Raw genomic sequence first — 26,727 nt, 5'->3', positions numbered from 1 at the left:
GAAAAATCATGCAACTAATATTGCTGCTGCCACCTTACAGTTCCACTGACCCAGGTTCAATTCTGACCTCTAGTACTATCTGTGTGAAGTGGCTTTGTTTTATGTTGTAAGGAAAATTATCTGTTGCATCTGTGAAGTAGCCTGGACAAGAAACAATAGTTCACTGTATGTTGACCATGTTTGTTTCGGAAAGTAGTTCAGCAAATTTACTTGACAACTATTAATTACCATATATCCTTCCTTTATGGCCACTCAATTGACTTCTACTTCATCCACTCACCTTGATTCAAAGATATGTTTGCTGTGCTGGAGGTAGCCGTGTTCGTGGTGTTTGTCTCCGTAGTTTCATGGGCAGGCTCTTCTGTTGCTTGATGAATCTGTTGATCTGCAGTCTGTATGCTGTTCTCTGAGGCAACTACTACAGCTGCAGGTTGTTCTACAGCCACTGGTACCTGACTGTCACTGGTGTGTGTAACCAAGCTGGTTACTTGAGGGGAAACTGCTTCCGAAATTACAAATATGGGCTGTCAAACACAAAATACACGCAGTAATAAAGTATTGTAATATGAACACTTTAACACCTTATTTATTATTAATTAGTTTTTCTTTTTGTATTTGCACAATTTGTCATCTTTTGTACATTGCTTGTTTGTCTGGCTTTGTTAGAGTGTAATTTTTCATTGACTTAATTGTGTTTCTTTGTTTCTACTGTGAATGCCCACAAGAAAATGAATCTGTATAGTATATGGTGACAAATATGTACTTTGATAATAAAATTTACTTTGAACTTTGATGGTGTGAACATTAAGGAATAACTCCCGATTATTTGTATGCTTTTACTGTAAAAAAAAAATTCGACAAAAATCTTGAAAACGTACTAAAATCTATAAACAAATTCATTTTGAAGAATATTTTCATCAAAATGAGGATTGCTTGCGCCAAAGACAAACCCTTATTTAAGCCAGAGTCATAACGTTAGCAATTTTATTTCAACATCTCTGCTCCAACTGGAAAGATAAATTTTAAACAACTTGCTAAATCTATTCACTTTGATTCAGTTTAAGAATAAGGGGTAGGCCACTTAGAACGGAGTTGAGGAAAAACTTTGCCACCCAGAGAGTGGTGGATATGTGGAATGCTCTGCCCCAGAAGGCAGTGGAGGCCAAGTCTCTGGATGCTTTCAAGAAAAGAGATGGATAGAGCTCTTAAAGATAGTGGAATCAAAAGTTATGGGGATACGGCAAGAACTGGATACTGATTGTGGATGATCAGCTATGATCACAGTGAATGGCAGTGCTGGCTCGAAGGGCCAAATGGCCTACTCCTGCACCTATTGTCTATTGATTCAGAATGTATTTGTAATGTCAAAGCACACCATTTTAAAATATGTTACGTATACATAATTCTACATCATAAAACATTCCATAGAAACCATGATGGAGTTTCAGAAAGGTTATGGGGGACACCACACATAATGAATGAACAAACAAACGAACAGAGGACACAGCTAAATAGATGTGTTTCCAAAAGCTTTTGGTATAAGTATGGAAAGAATGGAAATAAAACAGATTAGGAAGAAATACAGAGCATATACATGGGATAGATTAGAAAAAGACACTGCCCCAAAGCTAGGAAAAGGGGAACAGGAAAGCAAATATGCAAGAGCTTTTTTTCCTGAGGACATTGGTTACAGGTTAGAACACTGAACACTGCAGCACAGTACAGGCCCTTCGGCCCACGATATTGTGCCACCCTTTTAAACCTACTTCCCTCCATTTTTCTATTATCCATGTGCCTATCTAAGAATCTCTTGTATGTCCCTAGTGTATCTAACTCTACCTCTATCATCATCCCTGGCAGCGTGTTCCATGCATCAACCACTTTATGTGTGAAAAAAAGCAACCTCTGACATCCCCACTATACTTTCCTCCAGTCACTTTAAAATTATGCCTCCCCGTATTAGACATTTCTGGCCTGGGAAGAAGTTTCTGGCTATCCACTCAATCTGTGCCTTTTATCATCTTGTACACCTCCAACAAGTCACCTGTCATCCTCGCTAACTCCAAAGGGAAAACCCCTAGCTCATACAACCTAGATATTATAGAAGGAATTCAAATTGAGGAAAAAAAGCAAATCACTGAAACTGTAACACCAACTTGAAATTATACTGCGCGGTAGAAAAAAAATAATTCACGCAACAAAGGCAAATGTTAGCAGTGACCAAAGCCTGGGTATAAAGGGAAATCTACGAGGCTAGAATGAAGAAGCAGATAGGTTTATGACAGGTGTTCCAGAATCCAATACCTAGGCAGAATCCACACCCATTCAAGGAGATGAGAAGCGTTTTCTCAAGGCCAGGGAGAGAGAATAAAGGAGTTGTAGTGGTGGTGGCTTAAAGGTGGGAGGGCAAGGAGGAAGTAGAAGAGGAAAAATTAGGGATATAAAGTGAGATTGAGATTAAATTATAAAAAAATTAGGAAAGTACACAGGGAAACAACGGATAAAGTAAACCAATTACCTCAGTATTAACTACAGAGGGACTTGAGACAACTCCTGTTGTAGCCATTAATGCTGCTGTTGCTGTAGCCAAGGGGTCAATAGTTGTACTAATCCCCTGGGTGGCCAGTGTTGTTACTCTAGTCAGGGCAGTGGCTGGTGTTGTGAAACTGGATGATGCAAGATTAGTTACTGCTGAGTGGGCAGCAGATACTGTACCAGTCACAGTACCTAGTGAGGTAACACCTGCAAGCAAATACATTAGAACATGTCAAGAGCTATTAAATCACCCTTGAAGAAACTCTTAAGCAGCACAGAACCCTAAGGTGAAATACAAGTCAGAAATTCAGTTAGAGTCACCGAACACTACAGTACTGAAACAGACTCTGCAGCCCATTTAGTCGTGCCGAACAGTTATTTTGCCTAGTCCCATCTGCACCATAACACTCTATACTCCTCCCATCCATGTACTTACCCAAGCTTCTCTTAGGTGGGCAATTAAACCCCCATCCACCACTTCTGCTGGCAGCTCATTCTACACTCGCACCACCTCAAGTAATAAAAGCTCCCTCTCAGGTTCCCCTTAAGTATTTCATCTTTTCACCCACCCTTAATCTACAGTACTGTAGAAATGTCTCAGGCACATATATATAGCTTGGGTGCTTAAGACTTTTGCACAGTACTGTGTTTGTCAACGAGGAGTGGAGACAGAGTTTGTAAATCTGGCGGGAGCAAGAAATATTGGGAATGGCGAGGGTGTGGGACCGGTGGCAGAGAAGAAGTGCCAGGGTGGGGGTGGCATGGGTGCAGGCACACCCGGCCCTGAGACACCAGGCAAGGTCATTTGATTCCAAACAATTGGTTTATTGATCATTACAGAATGTCCCTCTGGAACTTCCCTCTTCCTTCCCATTTTCCCAACCATGATTTCCTTCTCCCTACCCTCTTCCAACTCACAGTCCAAAATACAGACCCATTATCAGAATCAGGTTTATCATCACTCACATCATGAAATTTGTGGGTTGTTTTGCGGCAGCAGTACAGTGCCATATACAAAATTAGTACAGTACTGTGCAAAAGTCTCAGGCACCATAGCTATATGTGCTTATGACTTCTACACAGTACTAGTTCTAGTCTCACCCAACCTCAGTGGAAAAAGCCTGCTTGCATTTACCCAATCTATACCCCTCATCATTTATCAAATTTCCCCTCATTTTACCATGCTTCAGGGAATAAAGCCCTTACTATTCAACCACTTCAACTCAGATCCTTGAGTATAGACAATATCCGTGTAAACTTTCTCTGTACGCTTTCAATCTTATTGATATTTTTCTGGTAGGTAGGTTACCATAGCTCCACACAATACTTCAAATTTGACCTCACCAATATCTTAGACAACTTCAGTATAACATCCCAACTCCTGAACTCAATACTCTGATTTATGAAAGCCAACGTGCCAAAAACTCTCTTACAATCCTATTTCCCTATGAAGCCACTTTGTTGTTGCAATTCATATAAACACAGGAGTGGGATAAATAGAAAAGAAGCCATTTCCTCCTTCGCAATGCTTCTATTTTATTTTAAGACTCGTTTAATATAATGGATATGTTCATCTCCTGCACCATCTACCAACCTACCCTCATCAGTGAAACCCATCATTTCACAAATGCCAATTGGGGCCAAATTTCGAAAGGTGATCCAACAACTTCTTATAACATGGAGTCTTAAATCCAATTTGGATCTGTCATACTTACATGCAATCAAATATAGAAGACCACGGAGCTTAAAAATGCTTTTCTATGGTTTCTACACAACTACAGCATTGACCATAGAACAGTATAGCACAAGACAGGCCCTTCAGCCCACAATACTGTGCCAACTCTAACACACTAACATCAGAAAACTTCACTTCCATATAGTCCTCCATTTTTCTTTCATTCATGTATATGCCTACCTAAGATTCCCTAATGTATCTGCCTCTACCACAACTCCTGGCAGCATGTTTCAAACACCAGCCACTCTGTGGTTAAAAGCTTCCCTCTGACATCCCCCTTACTTTCGTCTGGACACTTTGCCCCTTGTATTGGCTACTTCTGCCCTAGGAAAATGTCTCTGGCTATCCACTCTATGCCTCATCATCATGTACACCTCTGTAAGTCATCTCTCAACCTCCTTCATCCCAAAGAGAAAAGCACTAACTTCTCAACCTATCCTCATAGGACAGAAGTAGGCACACAGTTGACTGTAAAAGTACCCAATTGTGAAAGATCCAAAGAAATGTTATATAAAAGTACCTGTGGTCCCTTTCACTAGCAATGTTGTGACTGTAGGCTTGGTTGAAGATACAGTGACAGGTGTAACGAGTCTGACTCCACTAACTGTTACTGGAGTTCCACCAACAGTTCGTAGAATGGTACCAGGTGTTCCAGGCGTCTTCAGAACAACCTAAAAAAAAGTGTTTTTTTCTAAATTTACTCATTTAGAGGATACAACTGTCACAGGCCAAGTCAATATTTACTTTCCATCCCAAAAATGACTTAGAAAAATTGCCGGTAGCCACTTCCTTGAACTTCTGCTATCAATGAAAGTATTCTTTCTACTATTGATAGGTAAGGAGTTCCAAGATTGGAATAAAATGCATCCTACTAATGATCATGTTACAGGCGGCTGTGAAGGCCAAGTCACTGGGAATATTTAAAGTGGAGGTTGATAGTTTCTTGATTAGTAAGGGCATCAGAGGATACGGGGAGAAGGCAGGAGAATGGGGTTGGGGTGGGGGATAATAAGTCCGCCATGATAGAATGGCGGAGCAGACTTGATGGGCCAAATGCCCTAATTCTGCTCCAATGTCTTAAGGTCTTATCTGAGCATGTAACATGACTGACCAGAAATTAGGACCCAGCATGGTAGTCAAGTGATTTTCCACATAGTCTTAAGAATGCTGAAGGCGACCAAATCAATTCATAATGCCATTGGGAAGTGTTTTCAACTGCGGAGTCTGAAGAAACAGGAGGAACAGGCATAACATGGAAGAAGAATGGGACTATACACAAATACAGCTTCAGGATTAATCAAATAGGCACTACCTGCGTCACACCAGGCTGTCCTGCAGTAAATTTTGGCACGGCTGTAATGATCTTGGCAGGTGTTCCTGTTCCAGATGTGACTACTTTTGTTGTAATGATTGTTATTGGAGATTTCATAGCTGGAGAAACATTCACACCTAGAATAAAACGCATTAGTGATTCTGTTAAGGAATTATAATTTACAAATTCTCCCCTCTTCCTTTCCCTTTTCGCAACCATGATTCGCCTACCCCTGCCCTCTTCCCACTCTCAGTACACAATAGAGACCCGTATCAGAATCAGGATTATTATCACTCACATATGTCATGAAATTTGTTTTATTTTTTGCAGCAGCAGTACAATGCAATACATAGAATTACTACGTATACACACACACACACACACACACACACACACAAACATTATATAAAGCAAAGTGGATCACTAAGGCAGGATCTAGTGTATTTGTCAAAGTTGTGTCTTCATTCAGTTAAGCATAAAACACTCCAGTGGAACAGATTGAAACGGTGAATATCTACATGTCTACTTCTCATGCAAAGATATGATTTTGTGCTGGACGGGGTGATAGGATATGTGAGGTAGTTGCCAGAAATGAACATTTTAATTAGTGAAAAACGATTGGATAAATTAGGGGTTTCCTTTGGAAAAGGTAAAAAGCAACTTAATTGAGGTGTACAGTTTTAAGGGCCCCAGGTAAATGACTTCTTTAATTGCTCAGCAGAGATATCAAAAACTAGGGTTCCACAGATTGCGAGTAACTGTTATTATGATTAGAAGAGAGATGAGAAAGGTATTTTGTTCACCTAGAGGTTGATAATGCGTTTGGAAATCACTATCTATTGGTGTGGTAGAGCAGAAACCCTCATTACTTGAAGAGCCTTGACCGTCTGGGCTGCAGTTAAGTATTGAAAGGAAGGAATAAGCAAAGTACATTTTTTGACCAAAGCAAATATGGGATAAAGGGCCTTGCCATAAGTTTTCCATGAGTTTTAATTACAAATAAGATCCTCTCTTTAACACACACAAAATGCTGGAGGAACTCAACAGATCAGACAGTATCTTATTTCGGTAGAGAGATTTGGAAAGGAGGAACACTAACTCTGCAAAAACTGCAGAAATAAAAGCCACGGAATGCTGTTTTAATGGAAAATGTAAGTGCCATTACGAAATAGTAAAATCAAATTGAATTTGGCTCTGGATATAAATTGAGACCTGAAATTACAGGGAGAAGGCAGGAGTATGGAGTGAAGAGAGATAATAAATCAGCCATGATGGAATAATCGAAGCAGATTCGATGGCTTAATTCTATGTCTTATGGTCTTATGAAAAATCTATGGAAAGGAATAAACATTTGACGTTTCAGGCCGAGACCCTTCATCAGTACTGGAAAGGAAGGGAGAAGAAGCCAGAATAAGCTGGTGAGGGAAGGACCAGGAGTACAAACCTGGTAGGTGATAGGTGAGACCAGGTGAGGGGGAAGGTGGGCGGGTAGGGGAGGGGAGACGAAGTGAGAAACTGGGAGGGGACAGGTGGAAAAGGTAAAGGGCTGAAGAAGGAATAATCTGATAGGAGAGGAGAGGATTCCATGGGAGAAAGGGAAAGAGGAGGGGCACCAGAGGGAGACGACAGGCAGGGGAGGAGAGGTAAGAGGGGAGGAAGAATGGGGAATGGAAGGAGGGTGGAGGGGGTGAAGAAATTACCTGTAACATTGGGTTGAGCCATCAGTGCTGAAACAGGAATGGTTTTTATGATGGTTGTTGCCCCAGGTTTACTGCCTGAAGGGGCAACACCTCCAAGACCAAGGATAGTTTGCTTCGCACCCATTCCACCAGCTTGCGAGGTTGTGATTATTGTGGTTGGTTTACCATCTGCCGCCGTCACCAGTCTCACTATTGTTCCTGGAGGAAAGGGGCCCTTTGCCTACACATTTGTTAGAAACAATAAAATTTAAAATTCATATCACTGAATCAATAAATTTCCAAAATTATGAAATCTATACATTACATAAGATCTGTAAACACCTATACATGACTGACCATTCACTAGAAGGAAGGGTGGGGAGGGATTAACAAGAAATGTCTGTAGCCAACAGAAATAAAAGAGGAAAAGAATATGGGAAAGAATTATAAAAAAGGCTAACGAGGACAGGCGAACACAAAGAGTAATAGAATAAGTGTCAAAAAGATGGTTAACCAGAAAGGCAAGTTCTCTGCAGAGCAATTCATACATTGCTGTTAATAAAACAGTGTTCTGTGCACAATCCATCAGATTTCTGAACGGACAATAAGCCCAAAAACACCATCCCTTTTTGCAATAATTTAATTTTATATATATATTTTTTGTAATTTATGGTTTAAAAATATGTATTAGACTGTACTGCTTCCTCAAAACCACAAATTTCACGACATATATCAGCCATATTAAACCTGATTCTGATCAAAAGCTGGGACCACGGACTCCAGTCATAGCAAGAAAAACAAAATCAGGTCTAGATTGCACACTGCAGAAAATTAGAAAACAGAGAGGAGGAAAATGGAAAGATGCAACAGTGTGTTGAGATAGGATAACAAAACTAAAGAAGGAAAAAGGATGTAGAAGAGGAAAAAATACAAACAGGTAGACAGCAATCACTAACACTATAGTCTATTGATTACCGTATAGTGGAAAAGTGGTACAGTAAGAAATATGCAGACTAATTAGGAAAGTGGGAAAAAAACCGCAATAATAATCACAGTGGATTTCAATACACTGACTGGACAAAAGCTATAGAGAAAAGGAATAAGTGAAAATAATTTCTCTAATGCATAGAGGATAGGTTTACAATCCTACAAAAAGCACCCCCCCCAAAAAAAAATCACTATTGGATCTAGTAACAGGGAATGAATCAGACGTCTGGTTTGACGGAGCTACGATGGCGCTAGAGCAGCTTCTTCGAGCTCATCTGCGAAAACAGCTTAATTTCTACCTTTAATGTCTCTTTCCTTTTCAAGGTGGATGGGATTCTGTCAGTGCCCTTGACCTGCAGTTGCATTCAAACTGTAGTTCTTTGCGGTGACGGGACCTGCTCCCAGAGCTCACTGACCGGTCGTTTTTCGATATCCCAAGGGCATAGCCTAGAAGATGAGCATGCCTTCTGGATTCTGAGGCTTCATGGCCCATAGATGAGCCAACTCCTCGTTGCTGTCACTGACTGAAGCATCGCGGGAGAAAACAGAACATAGGGTACAGCAGAGGTCTCGGTACTCTGCGAATTGGTCTCTCTCCTTTCCTCTCATTGGTGGGGGAGTTTGTAGCCGATTCTCGAGTCAGACAACTCGGAAAAAAAAGCGATGCGGCACCATAATGAACGAGTGGCTTTGTTTTTGTCTCCCCCTCACTGAGTGACACCTCTCTGCCCCTTTATTAGGGGAGAGAGAGCTCATGGCATATTGAACTGTTGGGTGAATGATTAATTTTTGTTTGACTGCAGATCATGGTCTCTCTTGGGGACTTTGCTATTGCTTGCTTGGTGGGTGGAGGGTGTTGAAGTTTTTTGCTGAACTAAGTGGGGCAGGGGGAGGGTTGATGCTTTGCTGCTGCTTGTGCGTGGTGGGGAGAAGAAGGGGGCCTTTTACTGTTTTTCATTCTTTGGGGTACTCTTCTGTTTTCATGAATGTCTGAGAAGAGCAAGAATTTCAGGTTGTATATTGTATACATTCTCTGATATTAAATAGAACTATTGATATAATGGAAATAAAAATACGGAATTTCCATACACTAATGAACATAATTATTTATTAGGCGGGGGATAGGATAATGGTTCTTCCCATCAATAAGGGACAATTCAGGTTGTTTAATTTTTAACTTTGAGAGAACATCAGGCAGATCTGAAGCTCTATCCTAAATCAGCAATCCTTTAATGATATAAAATAAAATATCAATATGCAACAAAACTCTGATAATCCAACATGCTCCAGACTTTAGTGGTGCTCTACTTGCAGACTTTCCAGACAAATGAATGCTATTCTATTAATACCCAATGCACTTTAAATTCACCTTTTTAAAAATAAAGATAATACACAGTATAATGATAAATTTTCCAGCAGATTCTGCAAGATTAAAGGGTGAGTGGGAACCAAGGCCCCAGTGAATTTAAAGGCATGCACAGGTACCGGGACTGCACCCCTCCCTCACCCCAGTGAATTCCAGGATAGCACAGAGACAACGCCTGTGAGTCAGACACTGAACCGTCTGGATTTCTGAATCAGTGGAGAGCAGATTATCAGTTTGACCCAACATAAAAGTCACACAAGATAATTTCTTAAATGAAGGAAACATGGCAGCAATGAATAGTGAAATAGTAAAGACAGAGCAAAATAATAAACTTATAAAATATGTTATTATTAAGGCATCTGTTAGTCTTGCAAGACCATGGATCTGCGCCTGGAAAGTCTTCACTCTCCAGGGTGCAGGCCTGGGCAAGGTTGTATGGAAGACCAGCAGTTACCCATGCTGCAAATCTCCCCTCTCCACGACACTGATGTTGTCCAAGGGAAGGGCAAGGGCTGACAGAGCTTGGCACCGGTGTCGTCGCAGAGCACTCTGTAGTTAAGTGCCTTGCTCAGGGACACAACACGCTGCCTTGGCTGGGGCTCGAACTCACCACCTTCAGATCGCAAGTCCAATGCCTTAGCCACTTGGCCACTTAAAACTATGTATAACTATTAATAATGCCCTTGCTTTAACATACCAAGTCAAAATGAACTTCCACAGTTTCATAAACCACCCAAGGACTAGAGAGCAGTCTAAGTCCACAAGAAAATTAAATGGGAAATGTTAACAGCAACTTACAAAAGGCATGTGCTGAAACATGTGTGACCATAACAGTGACAGTTTGTATACTGAAGGAAGCACCTTCATAATATTTTATGGACACACAAGTTTTCTATAGAAAAATATAGCCTTAATATTGTTGCTTAAGGTACGTTGGACTAAAATAGAAAGCCTATTCATATTCTTTATTATTTTAACTGAGACATTTACCTGTTAAGAGCACATTATGTGTTTGTCTAAAATCAGATAGTCATTTCCAGATTATGATGATAAACATTTAATACTGACCTGAATAAATTGGGCTAAGGACCCAGCAGTGGCTTGGCCAGTGATTGCACCACTTTGCACAGGAGCTGTCTGAACAAGAGTCATCATTTTCCCCAAATTGGAGATCTAAGCAGAAGAAAATCATATAAAGTGTTAAATCAGTAAAAACAGCATCAACAGTAAAACAATGACTGCACATCAAAGGTACTACAAGGCCGTGAAAGTGTTTGGCGTGTTAAGCAAACATTAAAAAAAAGACACAGGAACAGAATTAGGAGATTCGGCGCATCATGGCCAATTTATTATCGCTCTCAACCCCATTCTCCTGCCTTCTCCCTGTAAGCTTTGGCAACCTTACTAATCAAGGGCCTATCAACCTCTGCTTTAAATATACCCAGCGACTCTGCCTCCAAAACCAAATGTAGCAATGAATTCTACAGGATCACTACCCTCTCTGGCTTGAGAAATTCCTCCACATCTCTATTCTTCTACTCTGAGGCTATACCATCTGGTCCCAGACTCCCTTAATATAGGGAACATCCACTTCAAGTCCATCATTTTAATATTTGATAGGTTTCAATGACATTCCCCATTGCTCTCCATACATTAACCCATTCATTCCCAGGATAATTCTCATAAACCTCTGGATTCTCTCAAAGGCCAGCACATCCTTTCCTAGATATGGGGCCAAAAACTCTCACAATACTCCAAATCTGCTCTGATCAACATGAATAGTACTATAGAGATATACTATATAAAATTTAATTCCCCTTCCTATTCCTACTCTGATGATCTTCTCCACTACCACAGTGAGGCTGAACGCAGACTAGAGGAACACCACCTCAGATTTCCCCTGCATAAGTCTATACCCTGAGGGCATGAACACAGAATTCTCCCAATTTCAGTAAAATGTTTCCCACCCCATCCATTTTCTCTCTCCTCCTGATATATCCAGTTGCTCCAACACACACTCCTGACCCTCAACAGTTTTCCCCTACCATCCTCCACCCATTCTATTTTCCCATCACTTACACGCTCCTTCCACTGGGTCCCCTTCCTTACTGTCCCCATCTGCCCTCCCCAGCACCCTTCTTTGGTTCCATGCTTCCTCCACCTTCCTTCCCTATCGGATTCCATCATCTGCAGCCCTTTGTCACCTCCACCCATCACCTCCCAGTCTTTGTCACTAATTTCACTCTCCCTTCCTCCATCTGCCTATCACACCCACTCACCTGGACCCACCTATCACTGCCAGCTCTTGTACCCTCCACAGACACTATTTGATCCACTGAGTTCCTCACCTATTTTCTTTTTGCTCTGTACAAATCAACTGCTTTTTTTCTACATCTGACAGGCAAATTACAACTCCCTTTTAATTTCGCCCAGCAAGCCGAAAACACACAATGCAATGATAAGGAAACACCAAGCAAAATGTTATTACAAGTCTGAAATGCAAACCATTAATAATTAACTATTACTAACTTTGCAAATAAATGGAAAGTCATCTAATAATCTATTAATTACCAAGGAGCCGCCACTGCCATATTGAATTGGGCTTTTGACAAGCGTGAAGGTTTTGGTGACACCACCCACAACAGTGGTGACAACTTGAGCCTGTTGAGCTACAGTGAGAGCCCCAGATTTATGTACTGTTATAATAGGACGGGTCGAAGCAGAACTCAGCGAGACAGACGAGGTTGCCACTTGTGCAGCTGCTGTCTTCAGCATTGTTGTGGCCGGTGTATTTACCTGCAAAATATAAAAATAACCATACATCTTTTTAAGAATTGACTTCTCAGAAAATCTACCTATAGCACATTTTCAGAAAAATACCACAACCTTGCTTTTTTGAATAGTAAAAAAAAATTACTCTTACTGTGTTCACGTTTAAATAAACTACAAGTCCCGCATATTGTCCACGTAATATTAATAAAAAGTACATCTGGAAAGCATTAACACAACATGTTCTTCACAGTTGATTACTACAATTTAAGAGAACAATTTTACCCATTCACTTTCAAGCAAGTTCAGATAAAAAAAAAATGGGGCAAATTTGTAAGTGATTATTTATTGGGTTAACCATAAGGAACTTTTTCTGGAGATTAATTTGCTCCTTGCACTTATCCACAAATTAATTTCTCTATTCCAATTTATCTCCACCATAAAGTTATCTATAACATAACTGGCAAACCAAATCCTAAACATTTGCTCCCCCCACGCTCCCCATCAGCAGTGCCCCACGGCCACAGTAGTCACATACAAATGCACCACTATTGCTTTTCTTAGTTCCTCTGACAAAACCACTCAAACCTGTGATCAATCACTAAAGGCAAGGGCAGCAGGCACATGAAAATACCAGGCCCTTACTCCATCTTTCCTACTCCTGATCACTACCATAAGTGACCTTGGCGGAGAAACTGCAATAGTTGGGGGCTCATCACCTTCTATTCAAAGGTAATTAGAGATTAATAATAAATGTTGTCCTTACCAATAATGCCTATATCCAAAAAAGCAGAATGTTGTTCTCCACTATATAACAGATAATTCTTAGCTATTACCTCAGTCACTGCACTGTAAACACTTCAAACCACTTTTTATAATGCTGTTTACATTGTAAATACATGGTGTTTATGCATTTATGCACATTTTGTTCCATATCTGCACTTCTAAGATTATTTTTATATGATTCTTTAGTCTTCATAATTGTTGAATGTTGTTTTTTTGTTTGCTCCATGTCGAACGAATACACCACAGCAAATCCTTAATACATGTAAATGAATATAGCGAATAAAGTTGATCCTTGATTCTGATCCTTGTAAATCAATATAAAGAATATAAAGATAAAGACTCACATTTACTACAGAGGGAACAGCATTGGTGGTGCTCTGTGCAGGGACAACGAGGCGGACTCCAGCAGGCAAGGAAGAAACTGCAGCCTTAACTGTCTGCACAGCTTGTTGGGAGACTGTAACCAGATGAGCGGTTGCTGAAGATATTCCAGGCACCTGGGTGGTAGTGACTTGTACTGGAGTCACTGGGCCTTTGCAGAACATAACATAGAAATATTCAAAACACTCTACTGGTTAAACAAATTACTAAGCCACAACTTGAAAATACAGGTTATTCCTCCAGATAACGTATGTTAACGAGTGTGGAATGTGGTAATGCTAAAATGAAGGATGACAATACGAAGTTCCAGGGGCTGGAAGAGGGTCACATGGAACAGTAACACCATCGCGAGGCAGTTGACCTGAACAGCCTGGGAGGTCCTGATTTGGAGTATTGTGTGCAGTTCTGGTTACCTCCCTACAGGAAAGACGTATACAAGATTGAAAGAAGTAGAAATTTTTCAAGGATGTTGTCGGGACTAAAGAATCTGAGTTATAGGGAAGGGTTGAATAGGTTAGGACTTTCTTATCTGGAGCGTAGGAGAATGAGGGGAGATTTGATAAAGGTGTACAAAATTATGAGTATACAAGGGGCAAATTTAAGCAGACTTTTCCCATGAAGGTTGAGCAAGACCAGAACTATAGTCATGGGTTAAGAGTGAAAGGTGAAATATTTAAAGGGAAACTGAAGGTGAACTTCTCAACTCAGAGGGCGGTGTGAATGTGGAACAAGCTGCTAGCTGAAGTGGTGGATGTGGGTTTGATGGCAACATTTAAGTTTGGATAAATACATGGATGGGAGGGGTATGACGGATTACAGTCCAGGGGCAGGACAACGGGACTAGGCAGAATACTCTCTGGAGTTTTAAAAAACAAGGGCAGAATCTCACTGAAACCTATAAAACATTGAAATTACTAGACAGAGTGGATGTGGAGAGGATGCTTCCTACAGAGGGTGAGTCTAGGACTAGGGGGCACAGCCTCAGAATAGAGGGACATCCATTTAGAACAGAGGTGAAGAAGAATTTCTTTAGCCACAGGGTAGTGAAGCAGTGGAATTCATTGCCACAGATGACCGTGGCAGTCAAGTGACTGAGTGGAAGATAGAAACACAAAAAATCTACAGCACATTACAAGCCCTTCGGCCCACAATATTGTGCCGACTACGTAACCTACTCTAGAAGCTGCCTAGAATTTCCCTACCGCATAGCCCTCTATTTTTCTAAGCTCCATGTACCTATTCAAGAGTCTCTTAAAAGACCCTATAGTATCCACCTCTACCACCTTCGCTGGCAGTGCAGTCCACGCACCCACCACTCTCTGTGTGAAAATGATAGATTCTGAGTCAGGGTGTCAAAGTTTTCAGGGAGAAGGCAGGAGATGGGGTTGATAGGGATAACAAGAGGAAGACTAGGTGGCTGAATGTCCTAACATTGCTCCCATATCTTATGGTCATAATAGTTCAGCATGGACTTGATGGGCCAAAGGACCTGTTTCTGTGCTCTAGTGCTTGATGACCCAATAACTTGTGTGCATCTACAGAAAACCTGTTCATCTGGGGCTATTGCGCACCTATCTGCAATCTGTATTCAGCTATTAGCAGCTTCAATTTACAGCCAAATTCCAAAATAAAGAAAACCAGGCTACTTTTAAAACACACCTGTTGTTACATTAAAAACTTTTTACTCGAAGTTTGAATTATCCAACGGTTCATGTTAAACAGGAAATGTTTTTGCACAAATGTAATTCAAATTAACATATTATCTCAATTAACAGTATGCTAATATAAAAAGCAGTGCAAGATAATACATATCTTTAAAATAAACAATTAATTTACTGCATGCTTTTAACTGCTAAAACAGATTAACATACTTTCTAGCATCGTACAAAATAATTATGAAGTATGCCCCACACTGAAGTAGGTGATTCAGACAACTAACTCCATGTTAGCTTCAAAGCTCCAAAACACCCTTTCCTTATGCCCTTTATCCAAATCCATTAACACATACTGTGGAGAAAGGTGAAAGGGCCTGTGTCATGGTACGTTCCGAGCAGCCATGTGACAGAATGCTCTGATCTACAGGCTGGTCCCAGAGACACTCACGGAGACAAATATCAGGTGCTGCTGGCAGATCATCACCTCAGTGAAAGATGCTCTTTGGTCTGCCAGCACATCAAGATATCTGTGGAGGAATGCTGCTGATGGGCACATCCTAGGCTACAGGAGTACGTGCTGAGGAATGCACTAAGGGCTTGGTGGGGAAGGACCACAGTGTAGGGTTATTCTGCTACTGGAGAGGGAGGGGCTGGGTTGGGGATGAAGCCCCTCAATTATTATTGTAGAAGTACACCATCTTGGAGTGCCACACGAGAGGCAGCAGTGCAACTGATGTGTATGAATGCAATAGGACAGTACAGAAAGCACTGACTTTGAATGGTTTATTATTGTAAGTTATAAACATGAGAGGGCCTGCAGTTGCTGGAAATCCAAAGTAACAACACAATTTTCTTTTATTGTGAAGAAAGTTTATTTTATTAAAAATATATGCTATCCTCTTCTCTTTGCGTGTTCATCTAGGTCCCTTTGGAGAAGGTAGGAGAATGGTGATGAGAAGGAATATAAATCAGCCAGGGTTGAATGCTGGAGCAGACTCAATGAGCCACATGGTCTAATCCTGCTCCTGTGTCTTATGTTGGCTCTTAAATGCAATAATGCCTGTTGCATATTAATCAAGCTCTCCTGAAATCCCCACTGGATTTGTTGATGACTATCTTCCCATTGTGGCTCCTGCTACCGGTTTCCCATGTTCTCTGTACTATCAGCAAACTTCCTCTTAAAGATCTCTCAGAGTTAATCCTTAAAGACCTACAGGCAAAAATAAACAGACTTTTCTCCTTTCTCAATTCATTCAAAGAACAAAGGCTTGATCTCAAGCAATTAAAAATAAATATTTTCTATATCTCAACATGAAGCAGAGCACCAAAACGCAGCGGTATGCTTGTGGGAAAAAAGATGTTAAGCCTACATACAAAGTCAGGAATCAAAAGGTCAAGCAAGGTGGGACTAGTGTTCTGAGCTGTGTCTATTTCAATGCAAGGAGTATTGTAGGAAAGGTGGATGAGCTTCGGGCATGGATCTACACATGAAATTATAACACTGCAGCCATTAGTGAGTCTTGGTTGCAGGAGGGGCAGGACTGGCAGCTCAGTGCTCCAGGATTCCATTGTTTTAGATGTAATAGAGCGGGAGGGATTAATGGGGGAGAGGTGGCATTACTAGTCAGGGAAAACGGCACAGCAGTGCTCAGTCAGGACAGATTGCAGAGCTTGTCTAGTAAGGCTTTATGTGTGGAACTGAGGAATAAGAAAAGGTATAACCACATTAATAGTATTTTACTATAGACCACCCAACAGTCTGAGGGAATCAGAACAGCAAATTTGTAGAGACCGCAAACTGTTGCAAGAAACACAAGGTTGCGATATTAGGTGATTTTAACTTTCCACATATCGACTAGGTCACCCATACTATAAAAGAACTGAATGGGATAGAGTTTGTCAGGAAAGTTTCCTTAATCAGGACATAAAAATCCCAACTAGAGAGAATGTGATACAGGTCGACCTTCTATAATTCGGCACCATTGGGACCTAAGGAGTGCTAGATTAGTGAAAATGCCGAATTACAGAAGGATCACATTAAGCAATAGCTAACTGCCTCATCATACCTTTAAAATATCAAAGGATTCAACGGTTCATTTAACGTCAGAGAAATGCATACAATATACATGCTGAAATGTATACAATATACATCCTGAAACCCCTAAGATCCCCCCCCACCGCTCCCCTCCCTCCTGCACGTAAGCAACAGCGAGCAACAATCCCCCCTCCCCACCGGCAAAAAATAAAGCGCACCCACTACCAGCACTCAAGAGTGAGCTAAGTAATAGCAAAGATGCAGACTTGCAGTGACCCCAAAGACAACATTGCACTCGCAGTTACTGAGGGAATTCTCCTTAAGTTTCTTTTCCTCCACTTAATAATATGCTTAAATTCAGCGGGTCACCACGTCCGATCTGGGGTCATAGGCAGAAGAGGATGGAGCGCCAGCCGGGTGATGCCGGAGGGTACTGTGCGACTGCCGGCAGGCAGGCGAGAAGACGGACCGACCCAGCACACGCCAGCTCCCCCGCCGCTGGCAGGTGAGATGGGCGGGTGCCAGGTGGCTGCACCTCACGCAAATGACATTAATAAATGCAGGAAAACAAGCAGGAATAGCCTGTCCGTGCTTACATGAGCGCACCAACATGTGAACAGATCTAGCGCAACCAAAACAATGCGCAGATTAGTACGGTGGCTCGGAAAATTTGAAATCAGTGCGGATTATCGAAGGAACTGGATTACAGGTACTCGGATTAGTGAAGATTGACCTGTACTAGATCTCCTAATAGGAAATGAAACAGGGCAGGTGACAGAAGTTTGTGTAGGGGAACACTTTGCATCTAGTGATCATAATGCCATTAATTTCCAAGTTGTAATGGAAAAGGATATGTCTGGTCTTTGGGTTGAGATTCTAAATTGGAGAAAGACCAATTTTGATGATAACAGAAAGGATCTGGTAAGAGTAGATTGGGACAGGTTGGTTTCTGGCAAAGGTGTACTTCAAAAGTGAAATTTTCAGAGTGCAGAGTTTGTATGTTCCTGTCAGAATAAAAGGCTAGGATAACAGGTTTAGGGAACCTTAGTTTTTGAGATATTGAGGCCTGGTTAAGAAAAAGAAGGTGCATAGCAGGTATCCACACTCACTCAAGAGTTTTCCCCACTTTCTGAAGCTAGACAGATGGACAACTCCAGTCCCTGTGTAGCTGTAGTTGATGGATAACTCCAATCCCTGTGTAGCTGTAGTTGAAGGCAGTTTTATTATTCACTAACACATTACAGTATGCAAAGAGTTGGTGTAAAAAGACAGTACTTCTCAGCCTTCCCATGAAAGATAGAGTCATACGCTGATCAAAACTCCCTTGACTTCCAACAAATTGCTTCTAACTGACTGAAATGTACGAATGATATAAAATGGCTGCCCTGATGACGAAAGCTAATTGTTTAGTAACACAATAATGAGCAATCAACAGCTATGAATCTACATTTAATGAGATCTAGTAATTAAGAGTTTAAACACATCAGGAGAGACATAACACTCCCCGCCTGGTATCTGTAAAAGATGCCACCAACTAAACTCACAGCTTTCACAACAAAAACATCAAACATATTAGAGCCAATACTCCTGATCAATTGAATAGCACAGTCAAATACTGAAGAATCATAAGACCATCCATTGAAGGAGTTGGTTTGTTGTCATCCTTTGTGTGGATCAAGAAAGATTCACTCATGCTTGCTGTGTTGTTTGTCAAACCTCTTTGTTGCGAGGTCAAAGCAGGAGAGACGGGAGGCTGGCAAGACTGACCAAAGCTCTCCTTGATGCTGCCAAGGCAGGAGGTCATGAGACTGAAACACCCATATTCTAGAATACTAGGTTTGAAGGCGTTCACAGGTGAAGATTTATATGCACTCCCTAGGCAGACGTCTCCTACTAGACCCACCCTAGTGCAGATTTCTGGGCAAAGAGAGTACTTGGAGGCCCATTACATTGCTCCAGTACCTTGTGTACCTGCGTGATGTCCCTTCCTAGCAAGAACAGGATCTCAGCCTTTGAGTTGAGTGATGCTATCTTGCTAGCTAAGAACCTGAGGTGAGTGTGGTGAGTTGCTGCTTCCGGAGTAAGGATTTCCTTCCTGCTGCCCAGAAGTTTGTTGCATGGGGAGAGCTAAACAAGTCTTTCCATCAACAGGTTCGACAATAAAGCCTCTTGCTCTTCGCACAACTGTATGTGACACCCAGCATACGGTTATGTTGAAAACGTTGAAAAAAAATTACTTAGCTGGAGACTTGTTGCTCTGATCATCTAAGTTGACATACAGTCTCTTCTCAGAGTGGCCTTCTGGGTCACTATTGATGAGGCTTGAACATGACTTATTGGTGAAGTTTTCCACACAGACCTCAGAACAGGACGAAGTAGCAATTCGAGAGGAAGGGGATTCACCTCCCTCCATGCCATGCTGCAAGCAGATACTTGTGTTGTTCTTCACACACAGGGAGGTAGGCCAACATGAAGAGCCGCAATGTGTTTGTCGCTGTCACATTCAGAGTACCGGATGACAGCATGACAGTCCCTCGCCCAGTGGCTGGTTGAAGAACAGCAGCAGAAAGTTGTGGAGTGCTCTTTAAGAAAGGCCTTTCGCTCCTCTAAAGGTTTCTCCTTCAAGCCTCTACACTTCGGAAAGGGTGTGGTTTCCGATGTAGCGGGCACTGTTTATGCTATCATCCAGTGCTCTGAATGCAGGGTCAATTTCAGCATTTAAGAGAAATTTGGATAGGTACATGGATGGAGGGCTATGGTCTAAGTGCAAGTCGATGGGACTAGGCAGGTTAATGGTTCGACACAGACTAGATGGGCCAAAGGGCTTGTTTCTGTGCTGCAGTATTCTATGACTATGAACTCAAACCTTTGCAATAGCCATGATAAATCAAAATCATCTACAAATCAAAATTTGTTTTTCCCTTAAAAATAGTGAAGGTTTAATGCACAAGCTATTCTTTACTGTTGCGTTCAACAGGACTTATCAAGGATCAACCGTGGTGAAAGCCAGTAATGCTACTGATAGATTCATGACCATGAATAATTAATTTACAACTTCCGTTTGGCTTTTCTGTCATCGAGATAGGAGCTTTGGTTAGTCACTTAAAATGAACAGATGAAATATCGTAAAATCAAGCTGCAATTGTGCACTAATGCTGGTCAAGCAATGACTGTCTGTCTCTGAAACTCACCCCAATTAAGTGTAAACAGAGTATAATCCAAATGAGAGTACATTTACCCCAATGTTGTAGCTTAAGTGCAATTAAGTGAAGACTTCTCAAAAGCAGCCATACTAGAAGATAACTTCTCTTAAAAGGATGAAAGATTGATAGGCTCTCGGTTAGTCAGGGGGTCAAAGGTTACAAGGAGAAGGCAGGAGAATGTAGTTGAGAGGGATAATAAATCAGCCATAATGAAATGCAGAAGAGACTCGAGAGGACAAATGGCCTAATTCTGCTCCTATATCTTATGGTTTTATAATAAATATTCTTATAGAATTCCTACATGTGTGAACACAGACCTGGTGTAAAAATTCTAAGCCCTTCAGAGGAAGTCAAACCATTCTAAAAAAAAAAAAAAAATGCATAATTGTTACAAAAAAATATTGTGGCTTACTTGTCAATGCAGAAGCTGGTACACCACTGGAAGAAGTTACTTTAGGAACAGGCTGTGGCATGACTGGAGAAGGTGGCGTAGGAGAAACAGGGCTGCACGGAATCTTCTGTGGCAATGAAGCGTTGCTTAATGACGCGGATGTCATGGTGGTGGTAGTAGTTGATGGTGGCATATCATACTTCTGTAGTTGAAGAAGGTAGGCATCTGCTGTTGGAACAGCACCCCAACACACTTCAAGGGAATTTGTACTGGCTCTAACTAACTGCACCCGAGAAGGAGCAGGGGGCTTTTCTAAAGACAAAGGAAATTCTGTTTTAATTACATTTATAAAACATTTATATTACAATCTTTCCCTTTTCCTCCCAAACACCCAACATCTTAAGCTTCTGCTCAAAGAAATTTATAGATTAAACTACTGTGCTCAGTTACAAGGGAGCAAACTATTTGAAAACTGGTATTCTGTAATGAGAAAGGTTTGGTTGTAAAAGGACTTTTTGGTAAAAGTGTTCATAATATGATAGAATTTCACATAAAGATTGAGAGTTCAATCTGAAATGAGGATATTAAATCGGAGTAAAGCAAACTACCATGATCCACGAATCAGCTATGGCAGGTTGAGAAATTTTATTAAAGACTTACGGCAATACACCAGCAGTGACTAACATAGCTTACTCAGGCAAAATAAAGCTAACAGGAGAAGTGGTCCAACTATTGGCTTTCAAGTTAAAGATTGAATTAGATCAAAGGAAATTATTATAATTATTACAAAGTAAGTAGTAAATTTGGGACATGAGCATTCAGTGAAGGTGGACAGGAGCATTGCTAAAGAAAAGGAAGCTGTTCAAATTTCACACACAAAATGCTAGAGGAACTCAGCAGATCAGCAACATCTATGGCAAGTTGATGCTTCGGGCTGAGACCATTCATCAGGACTGGAAAGGCAGAGGGAAGAGCCAGAATAAGGATGTGGGGGGAGGGAAAGAAGTACAAACTTCTACAACTACATCACAAGGAAAAAATTAGACTGGATTATGCTACAAAGGGAGAAATTATATTGGGGAATAAGGGAACAACAGGGAATGGAATACATATTTTGTGACTGTGGACAACAAAGAAGCAAAGCTAGAAATAGTGAAGGGCTACAGCTGTGCAGTAAATGAGCACAAAGAATCTAGCATTCGTGAACAATTATTACTAGAGAAATTAATTTAACTTAAGGTTTAAGGTGAAAGAGTGGAGGTTTAGAGATCAGAGGAGAAAATTTTCCACACAAATCGTGGTTAATATCTGGAATTTGCTGCCAGAGGAGAAGGAGTTAGATACCACATTTTGTTCAAGAGACTTTTAGGTAGGTACTTGAATAGATTAAGAGTCTTGATGAAGAGACTCAGTCTGAAACATCGTCTCTTTATTCCTCACCATAGATGCTGTCTGAACTCTAGCATTTTGTGTGTGGCACTTAAACAGGCAAGATACAGGATACAGACCTAGTGCAGGCAAATGGGATTAGTCTAGATGGGCAAAATGGTTGGCCTGTACATGGTGGGTTGAAGGGCCTGTTTCTCTGCCATATGACTCTTGTGTCTGACAAACTGATTGGGAATTTTGAGGTTGTAGCTAACAGAACAAAGAAAGACCAGTTGATGTGGTGTGTTTGACTTTCAGAAGAACTTCACTAAGATGCCACAAAGGCTATCGAACAAGATTAGCATGGATGTTAAAGAAGGTACTATATTAGCAGAGAGTGAGAACACAGTCGGTAGGGGCTGGGTGATGTCACTAGTGTTATCACCAGAAGCATAGCAACATTTGCAGGCTGTCCCCAGTACAATCCTTGGACTGTACAGTCCATTGACGTAAAACAATGCATTTCACTGCACACGTGACAAATAAAAGTAAAGTGCCACTGGGTCTGGTACAGGGATCCCTGACATTCACAATCAACATCAATGATTTAGATGAGGGACCCAAATGCAAGAGATCCAAGTTTGTTGATGATATAACCTTTGCAAGTTTCGCTTTTATTAGATGAACTCATCATTTACTTCATAGGGATTTTAAATTGATATTAACGATAAAACAATCTTTCATTTTCCTTAAAGCTAGGCTTAAGAATAAAGGAATATGCACCACCCACCAGTTTCCAAATACCAAAGATCTTTGCAGCAGACTTGATTGTTCCAAGCCTTCCGGTAGCCATCTCTTCCACTCCAAATATAAAGGCGAGTGTGAATAGCAACAGCACAGTGGCCAGCCCGAGCCCTTGGAACATTGTCCTCCAATGTGTCTGAGACTACAGGTGTCCAGATATTGCCATCTGTTAGAAATATAGCACCAACTTAATTTATTTTGTCAAAGCAATTTTTAAAATTACAACATAAGTATAAACAACAAAGCAACTTAATATTCTGAAACTCTGGCACAAGTCAGTATTGCTGAAATAAGGCTACAAGTTAAATTAGATCACATAAGTTACATTTTCAAATTACATATTTTCAGTATTAACACAGTGATCATCTCCCATTACTTATACTTTTTAAAAGGGACTTTTTTTTAAAACCAGTTTATCTCAAGCATGTAGTAACTGGTGTATAAATGAATACCATTCAGTATATTAGTATAACATACGTCGTAGCCAAGCACTTTTCATTAACTTAAAACTAGTTTAGTAATGTCAATCAGATAACTCTTTTTTCCTGTGGAATTAGATAATCAGAAATAGTTCTGAATTTTAAAATCACTCGTGCGTAAACCAAACACTGCTCATACTAGAAACAACTGGCTCCAGGATGATATGCATGAAACAGCCAAAATTAAGAAAATGTAGAGAGTAGATTATTCAATTTGTAATAAATAACCTTTTTACAAAATGACAACACATTTTATGATCAAGGTTGGCAACTATAATAGGCCAATTTTCCCTAAAATATGAAAATTCTAAAGCCTATATCTTTATGCAATTATCATCTGGGTTACAATTCACTTGGTTTATAAACAGATATGAACATGAGAGTTAATGCAGTAATAATCAGGTTAATTTGTACTGCTTGAATATTTATTGTAAATATTCACTATCACAGGACTGCAATTAATACTGTATGTCTGTGGTCACAGTAGATGAATTGAGTAAAATAAATATCACCCAGCCAAGGGTCAAGAAAACTAATGAGAACATAATCAATACAAATGTAGACATCAAGGAAATGAACAATTATGAAGACTTCTCTTCTCAAAAATGAATAAATTACTGTATAAACTTGAAGTAAGCAAGCAAATAATTTGAACTGGAGCAAAAAAAAAAATGCAAATGATTGTAATGCAGGAAGAACTCAACAGGTCAGGCAGCACCCTTGGTTTCAGAAACAGAGTCAATATTTCATGTCAATGACCCATCAGAACAGAGTTCAAAACTGTTGATTCTAAATTTACTTCTGGAATGTACTAGTCAAAAATTCTGGCAAGAACAAAATTTTTCTGATGGGAAATCCAGAACTAGATTTTTCGTTACCCTTAACGTTTAGCTTCTGTAACTCTGACTTTTTTTAATTGAATAAACTTATGTGGCTGATTAATATATTTATTTTTTCCATTTAAAATCTCAGCAAAAGACAGCACCACTGACGTTGCACTGGAGTTACAGCTTAGATTTTGTGTTCAGATCTCTGGAGTAGAACTTGAACCCATGACTCAAACTGCTTTTCCCAGAGAGTAGTGAATAAATGGAATCATCTGGCCAGGGAAGCAGTGGAGGCTATTTCACTCAATATATTTAAGACACTGTTAGATTTTTACATAGCAGGGGAACTACAGTGAAAAAGCAGGTAGGTGGAGATGAATCCACGGACACATCAGCCATGATCTTATTGAATGGTGGAGCAGGCTCTACGAGCCAGATTGCCCAATCCCACTCTTATTTCTTAACTCCGCCAGAGACTGTCCCAAGCCTGAAAGGAGGAGGGTTGGGCAACCCCACCCCATAAAAACTCAGAGCTACAGAAACACCAACAAAAGCTCTAAAGACCCAATCCCTAGAGGAAGGATCTTTGCCTAGAAGACACATGAAGTTGTGTGGTGAAGCCTTCTATCAGCCCAGGACAGAGAACTCTGGTGAGCTGCTGTTGACAGCCTATGCCCCAGTAGGGGTTCATGGGCTTAAGAAGAAGATATTGACTCTTATTTCTTAAGTTCTTACAACCTTCTGATACAGACCAAGAGTGCTGATGACCATGCAACAAGTGACACCCAACATGAATTGTAATTACACAAAAGAATGGAAACAGGAAAAGGATATAATTTTGTAGGACAATCTGCAAACAATCCTTCGCGTTAACAAGATGGGAAAATCTAGTTTGATTCCATACCCATTAGTCACTTAAGTAAGAAACTCAAGGGACTGACCTAAAAGTAAGTAAGCAAGTGTATTTGTGCACTTCCATTCCTTTTCATGAGTGGCAACTTTCACATCATCCATCACAAGTGGTACCCAGCCACCAAAGACATACATTCTAAAGAAAAAATAAGTACAGACAAAAAAAAACAGGTTGTGCTGAAAACCATTTACAACAAAACTGTGCATTTGTATTTAAAAACAGATATATTGGACTTAACAAGGGAAACACAATCAGTAATGGCTCATGCTGCTTAAATATAAGAGAATGTCAATTATCCAAACCACGATGAATTTGGAGTGTTCAGAAACTTACAGCACCAACTGCAAAAACGCACATCCAAAAACAATATCCTCATTCTGAGATGAATGAGAAGAAATGCAGAATTTGGAAAATTGACCTTCTAATTAATAAAAAGATTTAAATGAATATGTAATCATCAAAGCGACAAATACAGATAATAGTTTATGGAAACTGAAAGGACCACTGATAACAAAATTCTAGCACCTAGCTTGGAAGTGTGTTACATAACAGATGAGATGCTAAACAATGATTACAATTTAATAATAAAAAAATATAGCGTTCAAATAGTAGGCAAATATTAGACAACATACTAAGGCACTTTTACTTTCAAGCTTATCCTCTAATAATTTTACTAAAAGTTCACTTTTTGCCTTAAAATGTATGATTATGAATTTCAGAGTCAGAGATACAGCATGGAAAGAGCTCCTCAGCCCACTGTGTCACTGCTGATCAGATCACCAATCTATACACTAATCCTAGCCCAATCCATTTTAATCTCCCACTGTTCCTCCCACTAGGTGCAATATTACAGGGGCCAATTAACCTGTTAACCTGCTTACTTTTGGATTGATAGAGGAAATTGAGAAACCCCATGCAGTCGCAGGGAGAATGAACAACCTCCATGCAGAAAACACCAGAGGTCAGGATTGAACCCAGGTCACTGGAGTTGTGGGATCATTATGCCGTCACCTATTAAAGGGTCATTAATAAAACAGTCCAATTGATTTAATCAAACTAGCTGCTGACTGGACCCCAACTCTTGGATAGATTTTCAATGTTACACTCCAAATGATGCAAAGGCAAGTACTCATGCCCATCCAATGCTGTTCGGTAGCTATTTAGATTATACTTGAGCTCTACAGGAGAAATTATTGCAATTAGTTATCATGGTAAGAAACAGAGTATGGTCCTGTCTCATCCCTACACCTGTTCAGCCTCTACATTACTGAATGCCTAGGATAATCCTCTAATTATTTCAGAGCACTTACTTATTCCCAATGACAGTAGCAGAATGCAAACTCCGGGGGAGCGGTGTTGAACCCTTGGTTACTGGCTTTGTCCAAACCAAGCTTTCTGTAAGCACAGGAAAATGTACATCTTTAACAAATGATCGTCCCCGATCATGGAGGAAGTGGCGAGAGAAAGAGTTAATATTTTAGGTTAGTGACTTTGCGAAGTGA

The 26,727-nt window shown here is 40.5% G+C and overlaps 1 protein-coding gene across 2 annotated transcripts in view; it reads right to left on the bottom strand.

The window, feature by feature from the left end:
* LOC140202806 (host cell factor 1-like) overlaps positions 1-26,727 on the bottom strand; it is an 83,157-nt gene that overhangs the window by 40,948 nt on the left and 15,482 nt on the right. For both annotated transcript variants that reach the window (XM_072268180.1, XM_072268181.1), the window contains exons 5-16: positions 26,536-26,620; positions 25,254-25,360; positions 22,993-23,172; positions 20,856-21,146; positions 13,514-13,701; positions 12,186-12,410; positions 10,683-10,787; positions 7,283-7,502; positions 5,583-5,719; positions 4,791-4,941; positions 2,519-2,742; positions 281-524 (exon numbers count right to left, since the gene is read on the bottom strand). In XM_072268180.1, coding sequence (XP_072124281.1) covers positions 281-524; positions 2,519-2,742; positions 4,791-4,941; positions 5,583-5,719; positions 7,283-7,502; positions 10,683-10,787; positions 12,186-12,410; positions 13,514-13,701; positions 20,856-21,146; positions 22,993-23,172; positions 25,254-25,360; positions 26,536-26,620 — 2,157 coding nt within the window. The remainder of the gene's footprint in view (positions 1-280; positions 525-2,518; positions 2,743-4,790; positions 4,942-5,582; positions 5,720-7,282; positions 7,503-10,682; positions 10,788-12,185; positions 12,411-13,513; positions 13,702-20,855; positions 21,147-22,992; positions 23,173-25,253; positions 25,361-26,535; positions 26,621-26,727) is intronic.

This window comes from Mobula birostris, chromosome 9, assembly GCF_030028105.1.
Source record: "Mobula birostris isolate sMobBir1 chromosome 9, sMobBir1.hap1, whole genome shotgun sequence".
NCBI classification, from domain to species: domain Eukaryota; kingdom Metazoa; phylum Chordata; class Chondrichthyes; order Myliobatiformes; family Myliobatidae; genus Mobula; species Mobula birostris.
This window is presented reverse-complemented; position numbering and strand designations above follow the sequence as displayed.